General features: G+C 36.2%; 1 protein-coding gene across 3 annotated transcripts in view; it reads left to right on the top strand.

Moving 5' to 3' along the window:
• Nedd4 (E3 ubiquitin-protein ligase Nedd4) overlaps window positions 1–6,479 on the top strand; it is a 592,743-nt gene extending 586,264 nt beyond the window's left edge. For all 3 annotated transcript variants that reach the window (XM_067159509.2, XM_067159503.2, XM_067159516.2), the window contains exon 18: window positions 1,607–6,479. In XM_067159509.2, the coding sequence (XP_067015610.1) occupies window positions 1,607–1,709 (103 nt within the window). In that variant the 3' untranslated portion in view covers window positions 1,710–6,479. The remainder of the gene's footprint in view (window positions 1–1,606) is intronic.
• The last annotated feature ends 6,410 nt before the right edge of the window (window positions 6,480–12,889 follow it).

The raw sequence follows: 12,889 nt of genomic DNA, 5'->3' as shown, positions 1-12,889 counted from the left end.
TTTGTCTGGTGCGAAAATGGGAAACCACAGAAAACGATCTTCAGGGCTGCCGACAGTGGGATTCAAACCCACTATCTCCCAGATGCAAACTCACAGCCGCACGCCCCTAACCACATGGCCAACTCATCCTGTATGTGTAGGCCTTTGTAGAATAAACATTGTGTCACAACTTCCTTGCTTTCGAGGAGTAGTGCTTGAAGTCTGATACAGTGAGGTCCACTCCTACTCAGTGGCTGCCTGTTCTAGAAAAACATTGCTCCTCCAGATCTGAGGAGAAAAGCAGTGAAAGTGCAGTTGCTCAAGAAGACCTTAGCACACAGGAACTCACTCTTGTTCAATGCCTTACGAGATCCACCTGTGATGAGGTTAAAATCCCGGAATCCACTCTGGACTGATCTACACTCCCATGAAAAATTCAGTGTAACAGCAGAATGGAGGCAACAGTGGGAATAATGTCCACCCAGCAACGTCTTTCTGATTAAAGACCCAACGAAGAAAGTGCCAGGTTTCGATCTTCCTCGACATGAGTGGTCAAAACTCAACTGTTTCAGAACAAGCCACGGCAGGTGCCGATATATGATGAAAAAGTGGGGATATTGTGAAAATGCTGCGTGTGAGTGTGGTGCTGAGAAGCAGACATTGCTTCATTTGTTGAGAGTTGTCCACTGTCAGCATTTAAGGATGGTTTATGGGCTCTGCATGAATTGACACCAAGCAGTGGACTAGTTGTCAACGCTGGACATTCTAGTTTAATTACTTCTATATTTTAATTTATATGTTCATTGTATATTTTTACACATTATGCTTGTAAATGCAATATGATGATAATAATAAGAAGAAGAAAAATAAGGAGAAGATTTAACCCATGGGTGATGAGCCCCGAGAAGTTTCGTAGTGCGCTCGCCAGCTGTAGGTGACGGCCCCAAGAAATCTCAATTTTATTCACAACATCGTTTTCGGTCTCCCTGTTACTTCTCTTGATCATGTATTGAACTATTTCGGACTTGAACATTGAGTAGAATAAATCGTAGATGTATATCTGCCACTTTTCTTTTATTCCAGGCCTTCCTTTATTCTTTGGTTTAGTTTCAAAACTTCAACTTTCTTTCTGCCGGTTCAGTCAACACGTAATACAGTGTTAGCTGACGACGATATTTTAAAAGAATTGTATGCTGATGATCGTTCAAATGGATATAGTGATTGTGAATTAGTGGAAACTGAATGTGAGAGTGATAGTGGAAGTGATATTCAAGCCCCTACACACCATAATTTACATAGTATGCTCATTTATTCACGTGACTCTGATGACGACGAGGTAAACATTGATGATGTATTAGGAATTGACATGAAGATGGTTTTATAAAGACAGATCCATCAACTTTAAAGATAAAATCTTGACTAGTTTAACATTTATGTACATTTTTATAGTCATGTGCACTCTAGTATGCTCAGTAGAAAACGGTCCGGTCCACAGGGTATGTGACAAGTTCAAGCATCCGGTCAGCAATGTGTTAACTTGTTGATCCTCGTATATTCTGTTATGCATTCTCCATTGATGTGTGTATTTGTTCCCTGAGAACTTATCACTCCTTTACTTTTGTTTCAGTTTCAACCGCCTAGATCTCCCACCTTATGATAGTTATCAGCAGCTACGAGATAAGCTTGTGAAGGCTATTGAAGGTTCACAAGGCTTTGCTGGTGTTGACTAACTTTTATCTTGTTCAGTGAAATACGTGTATCATAGTGTAAATACCAAATAATGTATTGACTTTCAAGTATTTCCTCAGTATGTTTATTGTACAGACTTGTAAATAATTTACGAAGATGTTAACAAATCACAGTGCGTGTATAAAAAGCTGTGATTTATGTTCAGTTTTTTAAAAATTCGTGCTTTGTAATTGTACATAATGCAAGTGTCGTGGTTTCCTGCAAAGAGTGTATGTTCTTGTTTTGTGTATATATAGTATGGGGTGCTGAAGATGTCTTCATGATCTCCCATGTAAGTGCAACCACAACTTTCTGAAAGTGATTCTGATGCAAGTAGAAAGACATAGTTAACTAATTCATTACTTCATGGCAGAAAATTAGATTAGCTTATCAGTAAAGTTGGTAAAAGATAAGTGCTGAAGTTCTGGAGACAGTGTGACAACCTCCATTCCAAACCCACTTTAAATGTTTCTTAAAAACATTTATTAGTTATCTATGCTTCCATGATTTATGCCTAAAGACGAACATTCTGAAAAATCTGGTGGGTAGGAGTTTAATTAAAAGCTAAATATGTATAGAGATGTAGTTCAATATTTCCATTAATGATGTGAGAGAGAGAGAGAGAGAGAGAGAGAGAGAGAGAGAGAGAGAGAGAGAGCTCACGGCCTGAGTTGCGGTGAGCTAAAGTGCACTGGGATCAACAAGTGTTCTTTGAAGCAATAAACAATAAAAATTGAAGTGATAAATTATAATTATTGTTAGTTATAATGATGGTCACACTAACATTGGCTTTTTGATGCTGATTTACTTCACTGTTTTCTTTATGTACGCTGTGTTTTTTCTGTACATGACTTTGTAACATTTTTATTTTCTGTAATGCCCTGAAATACACCTGAATTTGACCTATCTCATATCATCTAACTTCAGCTCAGTCAGTTCGTTCTAGTGTTGTTTCACAAGTCTGCAGGAAATTTCCTTTGTCATGTTGGTGCTCTTTATTTTGATTTCTGCATTTTTTTAATAAACAATTTTGCAATATTTCTTTTTCAGTGATTGGGGGTATAAATGTTCAAGAATATAGGCTTCTCAATCCAAAAATCAAGCATTTCGCTCTATAGTGCTAGTAGGCACATCAATTGGAATGGTGCTTCTTTATCAAGCACAGTACACTGTCTTCCCTAGTGCACGGTGTCTTGGAAAGGAGTACAATTCCCAGTGACAAACCCACTGGCACGCAGTGTAAAATTACTTCATTTTTACTTTAAGAAGCCTGTACTCTTTAATAAAATTGTATTTTTTGGTACAAAATTATTTTCTTAGCAATACACTATAAAGGTGTCCCGACAATAAATTGAACAGTATATGCCTGCGTAGTAGCTCATACAACATGGTTGCACTGTCGACTTGCACCATAATAGAGCAATGAAGCATTATTTGTAATAAGTGAAAAAGAAATGTTTGTTTTCTCATGGGCACTTAATTTTTTATTCCAAGTCATAGAGAGAGAGAGAGAGAAAGAGAGGTGGTGGGGACAAGAAAAGAAACGCAGTAGAATGAACACAGTGGCAAGTCAATGTGGGAAGAGGGAGTTAAAGACCTTGAGGTTAAATCTTGGAATTACTCAATGCCAAACTATTAAAAGGTGTTTGCATTCTTGTTTCACAATGCCTTGATTCCTGATTTTGTTGTTGCGCCTAGAAAACCGTTGTGTGATAATATTTCAGCTTAGAAACCGGACCAGTAAGGTGAACTACAGTATATCAACAAGTTTTCGTTCTAAATTATACATGTGCTGTGGGTCCCTCAACATTGTCAGCAGTATTTCGAGGTACAACATCGATATCTTCTGCTTTCTCCTCTATGCATGTTTTTCAGAGTTCAAAAGTTATGCAGTAATAATAATAGAGAAACTGGATACAGTGAATGCAGCTAACATTAAAGTTTACTAGAACATACCATACAAACAAGTATATAAGAAGCCATACCACTTACAACAGTATACAGGAGAGAAACAGTTTGTGTTATTGTTGCTGACAGTTGTCTAATTTAAATGTTGTTTTACTGCTAAGAAGTGTGCTGTAACTAACTCAAGTTCTGGTATGGGAAATTAAAAGGTGAACAAACTGCTCTTATGGACATGCTATGTTAGGTTTTGGTTAAAATTTTACGGTTGATTGTTACAGCTTCATTTCTGGTATAGTAGATTATCCTAGCCACCTGAAGAGTCCTTACCAAGGCAACCCAACACTGTTGCTACTGGCTAAAACAGTGCAAACATCAAGAGAATTGGGACAGACTGCAATTAATAATACAAAGCAGAATGTAGGCAACATTTTCATGTCATGAAATGTAATACAGGTAGAAGATTTCTCCTTTATAGGAACTTCATGGACAGAAAAAAGGTCAGTCGTAGTGGAGAACAGTGGCAGAGCATTATGATTATCACTTCTAGAAAAGTCAGATCACGTAGGCTACTGGTATTTACTTCTAATTTCTTATACTTTCTTCTATTAAACTTGTTTTCACTAAATATAAGACTTACATTACTCATGAATTAAAATGTACTTGTTCACTCTTGCTTGCAGAAATAGACTTCCAAGACAAAATTTGTAAACTGTAAGCATTTGATCTTTTTTGACTATAGTTTTCTTAGGTTCATTTAGCTGAGTTTATGGTTCTGAGGATATTCCCATTTTAATTTGTCAGTTAAATCTGCATTGATTATCTTGCTAAGTATCCCTTTAATCTACATTATATAGGTAGCTAAAAATTTTAAACATGTAAACTCTGTTTTTGAAATGTCTTCAGTGCATCTTTGAGTCCTGTTTTTCTTTTTGTTTTAAATGTATGACAATGCTTACCTTACATATCGTGAATGAATATTCTATTCTGCTTCTTCTGCTTTTCCCACACCCTGATGGGGTCGTGGTTGTGAACTGTGTTACACATGTGGATTTGGCCCTGTTTGATGGCTGGATGCCCTTCATGGTACAAACCTTATATGGAGGGGTGTATTCACCTTTGCATGTTTTTGTGGTGGTTGGTAGTGTAGTGTAATGTAATGTGGTGTGGTGTGTGTATGTGATGAGGAGTGTGTTGGGACAAATACAAACACCCAATTCCTGAATTAATGTAATTAACCAGACACAGTTAAAATCACTGGCTGGCCAGTAATTGAACCCAGAACTATCTGAACCAAAGTCTTCAAATGCTGTCCATTCAGTCAGTGAGCAGGATATGGTGATTGTCTATTGGTAACTGAAAATTTGAGTGTGACTGCTTATCTGAGACAGTAATAGCATGTTTGCTTCATCCAAAAGAATCATCTTCATTTCCAGTTTCCAGCTTCCCGGGTTGGGTTGTGAATCAAGGACCTCCATCGCTGCCTGTCTCTCCACCACTCTTCTACTTAAGTACATCTTGTTTTTCTCCCCTCTTCTCTATGCACTCCCACACTGTATCTATCCATCTCTTTCGGGGTCTTTCTCGTGGTCTCTTCCTGTTAACTTCTCTGAAAAAACTTTTTTGGCACTCTTTCTTCTCTCATTTTCACCATATGCCCATACCACTTTAGCCTTGTTGTTTCTATCCTATCTTGAAGTTTCAAGATTCCTGTCCTTTTCCTTATCTCTTCATTTCTAATTCTACCCTATCTGGTCTTACCCTCGATACCTCTTAGGAATTTCATCTCTGCTGCCTGTAATATACTCTCCTCTCGTTTTGTTGTAGTCCACGATCGAGCTGTATAAGTTAGTATGGGTTCGTAATAGGTTGAATATAATACTTTTTTACATTTCTTCAGAACGTCTTGGTTCCACAAAATACCCTTTACACTCTGGTAGAAATGTTTACTTGTATTCTTTTCCCAATTTCATTGGTTATCTTTCCATCTTCTGTGATCACACTTCCCAAATACTTGAAACTTTTAACCACTTCCAAAATGTTCCCATTTAGTTTTATCTTTCCTCTTCCTTCCTTCCTTCCTTCCTTCCTTCCTTCCTTCCTTCCTTCCTTCCTTCCTTCCTTCCTTCCTTCCTTCCCCTTGACATCACTATTGTTTTACTGTTCACTGTGCTTACTTTCATCCCAGGAAGTCAAGAAATTTAGAAACAAGATCTCCACTTCTGGAGAGGCATATTTCCCAGAAGTTCATTTTTAAAAATGAGCACCAGGTTAATTCCAGTTTGCAAAGGTAGCTGGGCAGAGGCCTAACTATTGTATCTCACTTATGCCTGATGTTACTAATAGCAGGTGCCTTTTCATTTCACTCCTCGCAGGACTTTCACGACTTACAGGAAATGGCTTCAGTAGAAAATCTGAAGGAATCAACATTTCATATTGTCGTATCATACTGATATTCCTTTACTTTGTATATATGTCAGTTTCTCTTTTATAAATTCTTGCACGGACAAATACCACCACAAAGAGATCTATAACGTCAAAGTCCTCCGAGGAATAGACACAGGTTCAGATCACTACGTAGTTAAAATTAAAATTAAACTCACTCCCCAGAGGAGACAACAAAAGCAAGCCCTTAAAACTAAAAGAAAAATAGATCCTACCCAGCTAATCAACAACAAAAATTACCAGAAAGCAACTGAAAAAATAAACAAATTGTAGAAGACCTAGCTCCAATTAAACCACGTAAAAAACACCAATGGTGGAACAGTGAATGTGATGAAACAGTGGAGAAAAGACATCAGGCATGGCTATTACATCAGTCCCAAAAGACAGAAATATCCTATCAAAAGCTAGTAAAACAGAGAAAAGAAACTACCCAAGTCTTAAGAAGAATAAAAAGACAACATCATAAGGACACCCTGCAGTTAATTGAAGAACAGTTCAGTAAAACTAAATCAAGGGACTACTACAAAACCTTCAGAAAGCAGCTCCAAAAATATGAACCCCCGACCCTACTGATGAAGGATGAAGATGGTAAGCTGGCCCATAACAATAAAGACAATGCAGAAATTCTGGCTAAACATTTCAACAAGCTTTTAAATTGTGAGGAACCTACAGAACTCCTTCATTTGGACACCAACACCCCGATAAAAACATCACCAGAAAACATCAATCCCCCCACAATAAAGGAAGTCTACCAAGCTCTGAATAAATTTAAAAAACTACAAAGCGCCAGGAGAAGATCAGACCTTTGCGGAAATCTGGAAATATGCAGGAACCTCAGCAAAAGTTGCCCTCCATCAACAACTTGTCTCTATCTGGATTAAAGAAGAACTACCAGAACACTGGACAACAGCCCTCATTCATCCTCTGCACAAAAAAGGGGACAAAACCGACCCTAATAACTACAGGGGAATCTCTCTCCTAGACATAACATACAAAATATTTTCAATAATCATCCTTAATAGGATAAGTTTACAACTTGAGAAAGAACTAGGAGAATATCAAGGAGGTTTCAGACCTTGGAGGAGCTGTCCTGATCAGATCATGAGTCTTAAGTTGATAATGGACTATAACAGGAGAAGAAACAGAGATATGGTGATAACATTTGTAGATTTCAAGAAAGCTTATGATTGCATCCATAGAGAATCTCTGTTTAAAATTTTAAGACACCTTGGACTACACCCCAAATTAATAAACATGATAAAATTGACTCTCACCAATACCAAGTCAAAAGTGAAGTTTAGGGGTGAAACATCAGAGACATTTGAAATTAAAACTGGACTACGGCAGGGAGATGGGCTCTCACCACTATTATTTAACTGTGCTCTAGAAATGGTAATGAGGGAATGGTTTAGAAAATGTCCCCCCAAAATAAAGATTGGCCGAAAAATCAAAACAAATTGCCTGGGTTTTGCTGACGATTTAGCATTACTAGCAGTGGACATAAAAGAAGCAAAAACCCAGATATCAGAACTTCAAAACATTGCAAATAAAATTGGCCTCAAAATATCATTTGAAAAAACAGAAATTATGCCCCAAAAACCAACACAGCTAAAAGAAGTCACCATAAATGGTAATAAAATCAAAATAGTAACTCAGTTTAAATATCTTGGAGAAATAATAACACATAACTTAAATGAAAAATCTCAATCCAAGTAAGAACAAATAGATTAGCTAAAGCACAAAAATTAACATGGGATATCTACAAAAAGAAATGTCTGTCAATAAATACAAAAATAAAACACTACAACACAGTTATAAAACCGGAAGCTACATATGCAGCAGAAACACTCTTTTACCTGAATAAACAATCAAAGACTGACAGACTTCAGAAAATTGAAAGGAGGATTGGAAGAACCTGTATCAACAAAAAATATCAGAAAGATGGACAGTGGCGGTTAATACCTAACAAAGTCATGTACAAAGAGCTAGAACCCATTACAGATACTATGCGTAAGAGGAGACTGGGATTCTTTGGACATATCATGAGGATGCAGGACTCGAGACTTCTGAAACAACTAGTACAACACAATCTCGTCTCAAAAAATACCACAACAGGATGTAAATGGATCAGAGAAGTAAGAGAGGATCTGAAGGAAATAGGCCTTACAACAGAAGACACCAAAAATAAGATAAAATTGAATACAAAACTCAAGAATACAAACCTCCGCTTTACCCTTACACAAAACAAACCAACAACACGCACATTTTCAACTGAGGAAAGGGCACGAAGATCGGAGCGTCTGAAGAAGTACTGGGAGGACCGCAAAGCCCGAACAATCCCTTCAAAGAGACCTGAACGACGAACTGACTAAAGTGATCCTATGTGGTCATAAAAGAAGAAGAAGAAGAAATTCTTGCAGTTCATAAGTTACCTAGGTTTGTTTGTATTTCAAAAAATCAGCCATTTTGGACAAATGAGCTGTGTTATTGGATGAGACACTGCTGTTGATGCATTTATTTTGTTTTTATGTTTGATATCCATTTCATGCCAGTGGATAGTCAGTTGTGCCAACTTTATGTCAAGTTTTGCTGGAAAGAATCATTATTTTTTTAACCCTTGAAAATTACCAGCATGATTTATTTATAGTTCTACTCTACAGTATTAACCCATACAGTCACACTTGAGAGAAGTGTTCAGAATAAATCCCCACAATTTTTCTTTGTTGATTTCTTTTACTGTATTTGCAATGGTTGTGAGCATGTGAAATGTGCAAAGTGTTCCATCCCAACAGACAAATGGACTAACCTTGTTTAAAGTCACTGAGGAATACATACAATTTGCAGTAACATTTGTTGTAAACTTCTAGTTCTAATACAATGTATCTGACAATGCTGTTCTTATCCATTATTTTCCTTAAGATTGATCACGCCTCTCAGCCACATATGGATATGCAGTCCATTAGAACAATTTTCATTGTGTTAATTTTCCTATGCATGTGTGTAAAGAAAAATGAACCTTACCGTACTATACTGTGGGAATATGTGTTTGCCTGGAGTATTTACGCACTCGTACAGTATAATTTATTTAAGGTTCATTTTCCTTTACACATTTTCAAAGGAAAATGAGCCCAAGGAAAATTGTTCTGGTGGACTGCACTTCCATATGTGGCTGGGAGGCGTGACCAATGTTAAAGGTGAATAATGGAGAGGAAAAGCATCGTCAGATATGTGGCATTAGAACTAGGCCGTTGATATGACTATACACTGTGTATTTTATTATAATTGCTTGTAAACTTCTTAACATTATCCTGCATCTTTAATTTTCCTGCTTCTCTTTATTTTTCTCTCCAGTAATATCATTGAAAGCTATGAACATTAATACTAGACTAGGACTTCACTGTCATGAGTTTCTATTGTATTGTTGTATTACTCTTTTGAACATGGAGCTTTGCCCTGTTTGTAAATGATGTGGCATGATGGTAGTAAAGATTTCCCCCGCATTAGCATCCGATACTTACAAATGTATGGGACAACTCTCTATACCAGAAAATGCAAACTAATTATGCACCAGTGTGTGAACCAAGTTGAAGTTGCATCAGTTGTTTTCCATCTGGGTTATGCATGTAACTGGTGTGTAATGTTTCTAGTTTTCATACTCCTGTATAAAATTTGCTACTGGTACCATGAATTATTTTTATGCTGTCTTTCTCATTGAGACTTAGGTGAGGTAATAGGAACCTGTGTGATATTTGAACACTGTGTATTTATTTTGAAGTCTAGAGGGTACAAAAAAAATGACATTAAATACAGTACTCAATTTTTCAGTACTCAAATTGAAATAATTCATTATTATAAATAGCTGTTGTTTGAAAATAAAATTAGTGGGTTTGTGATAATGGAATTGTCACTGTTAATATCAGTCTCCTGAACTAAAAGAGCACCTGTTGCATGTCTTATTGACATTTTGATACAAAGACAGTACTTTTGATAAACTATTTATTAATGAAAGCTATTGAAACTACATATATTGCTGATTGTGTTTGTTATTTTCTTTTTTAATATGACTATGATTTCCTTAATGGATCCAACTTTTTTAAGGTTATAATTGTTGAGATATGGGCCCACTTGCATGAGACTTAGAAGAATTGAATAATTAATATATCTAAACATTTCAATCATATTAAAATTACTGTCTGTTGGTAAAGATTGCCATTTTCTCCCTCAAATACTGGTGCAGACTTTATTCTGAACAGAGTATGCATTGTGTTTCTTTTACTTCCAGTTGTTTATTATATCAAGTTTTATGTACAGTATAAGAGAGAATTTTTATGAATGAAATTCATTGCAGAATAATTGCTCAGATTTTATGCTTTTTTCAGAGATACTTCACCAGTGTATTATAGGCATAGTTCAGAACTGCAAGCAACCCAGTTTTGATACTTTGTAACTGGTATATTTGTCTTATTATAAGAGTTTAATCCTACCTCAAACATTCAGTAATAAGATTTTGTTTTTATAGAACTTTGGCCTTTTATCTTTCTAAGTTGTAATTGAGGTAATGTGTGTGTGGTTTTTATTTTATTTTAAACTGCTACTCTGTGCTATTCGAAACTCATGTGTGACAAAACTTGAGTATTACAACCAGACCAAAGATTAGACATTTGTTAACAATTACCTTTGTGGACATACTAGAGATGGACATACATTTAAGGCATTTTTCCCTTACATCAGTTCTGTAATGTTAAGACACTGTGTAAATAGGAATGAAAATGAATTGATTCTTTTGAAGCTAAGTTCCTCCAATTCTGGCTGTATATTTACTTACTTTTTGGTTTTACAAAATTTATAGACTTCATTGTAAATTTGTCTACTTTACTTTTTCTTTTGACACTTTATTACTGCCAGTGACAACATTATTCTGATTTTTTTCCCTTCCTACTGGATTTTATGGTGAGCTACCCAAGAAATTTTTGACCACAATACTTTCCGTGCATTTGGTTTTATTCCTTCTCCCTTTTTGCCTTTCCAGTTGTATGTTTATGGAGATAATCTCTAGTTAAAACAAATTGTGAATCATCTGCATGTGTCATTGAGATTTATATTTACATTTAAATTCAATGAAGATTTATTGCTTATATTCCAAGCATTTAATGCACAGGAAGTATTTGTTCATTCGCTCCATATATTTTTGGATTTACTTCGTCAAACAGAAACAAGACTGTTTTGAAATGGTACAGAGTTTAGAGTCAAATGTTCTGTGATGATGTGAGATCATTCCAATTCTTCCTTTTATGTACCGGTATGCTTGTTTGTATTTTCAGCTATATGATACAGCCTTTTTCTAAATAAGTTATTTCATTCAAATTCATATTTCTGTAAAAATTATAGCATATTTTATTTTAATCATTTGGTGATGCTCTATGGGTATTTAAATATTGTAAAAAGAAACAACTGAATAAAATGTCCTCCAATATTGTTATTGCAACACGTTTATCAAATTTAAGAAACACTATTTGGAAGTCAATTATTCATTAGAACTGATCTACTCACCTTTATACTGTAATTTTATATTTAATGCTTTTGTTGTTTCCATACCTGTGCATTAAGTTGAATACATTCATCATCATCAACAACAACAACAACGTCTCAAGGTAGTGTCTAGGCAGCCATTGTTCTCTGTCCTCAGCTCCTTGTTTCATTCATAGTAGGAACCATAATGAAGATTTTGTGGTAAGACTTGACGGAATTTTTTTCCCTCAGTCGTCCTCTGCCTTTCTTCCATGTGATTTTCCCTTCCAGCAGATTGGTAAGTAAGGTGTTGCAAGATGTGGCCAGTGAATTTAGTTCCTCTTCTCTGTATCATCAGCATCAGTTCTCACTTCCCTTGAATTTCGTGCAGAATGCTGTTGTTTGTCCTCTTTTCAATCCATTCAGTCTGTAGCATTCATCTCCAGACCCACATCTCGAACGCTTCTAGTTGTTTCCAATCCTGATCTCTGATTTCCAAGATTCACATCCATACAATAGCACACACAATACAACATTGTTTTTCAGGTTAGGGACAGCTACAGAAGGCATCTGTTCCCCAAGTTATGGACAGCTCCAATTACATGCAAAAGACAAGAGGAAACCACTGCACTATTTTATCCCAAGTTAAACAACCATGATGGTGTCATAGCAAGATGAATACATTCATGAAGAATATTTGTATGTGATAAAGAACAAAATCAAAGTTCATCAGTATTCCAGTGCATAGAAATCGTGCTTAGGTAATATATATATATGTGAAAAGAATGGAACCTTTTGACTGTAGAAGCTCCATGAATCTTTGCTAAACCAAACACACAGCTACCAGGCGAGTTGGCCATGCAGTTAGGAGCGTGCGGCTGTGAGCTTGCAGTACTGGCTGCAATAGCATGCTCAATATTCATAATGGCTGCCAGCTGTGAGCAACACGTGGGTGATTCTTTGACACTTAAGTCGCAAGTGAAGTACTTCAAAGCTAATAAAAAAGGGGAAGTGGGGGGTGGGGGGGATTAAGTAGGAAGTCTAAACAAATTGTTATGAATGGTTACAGTAGCCTACGAGATGAGAATTCGCTGTGGATAGTGGAAGAAGTGGTAAAAAAAATCTGCACAGCTGACCGGCATTTCTACATAGTGTTTACACGGTTTGCGCAGAATTTAAAGGAATTCATCCATTTTCTTGTGGTACCATATCGTAAATGCTGGCCTGTGGTTGTTTACATATGTCATAATGGTTTCTGACGATACGTCTCTCTAAGTCGCTGAAAATTTAGTTTTAAGAAAATGTCTTAATTATGTAAACAAGCAAT

The sequence above is a fragment of the Anabrus simplex genome, chromosome 1 (assembly GCF_040414725.1).
Source record: "Anabrus simplex isolate iqAnaSimp1 chromosome 1, ASM4041472v1, whole genome shotgun sequence".
In the NCBI taxonomy this organism is placed as follows: Eukaryota; Metazoa; Arthropoda; class Insecta; order Orthoptera; family Tettigoniidae; genus Anabrus; species Anabrus simplex.
This window is presented reverse-complemented; position numbering and strand designations above follow the sequence as displayed.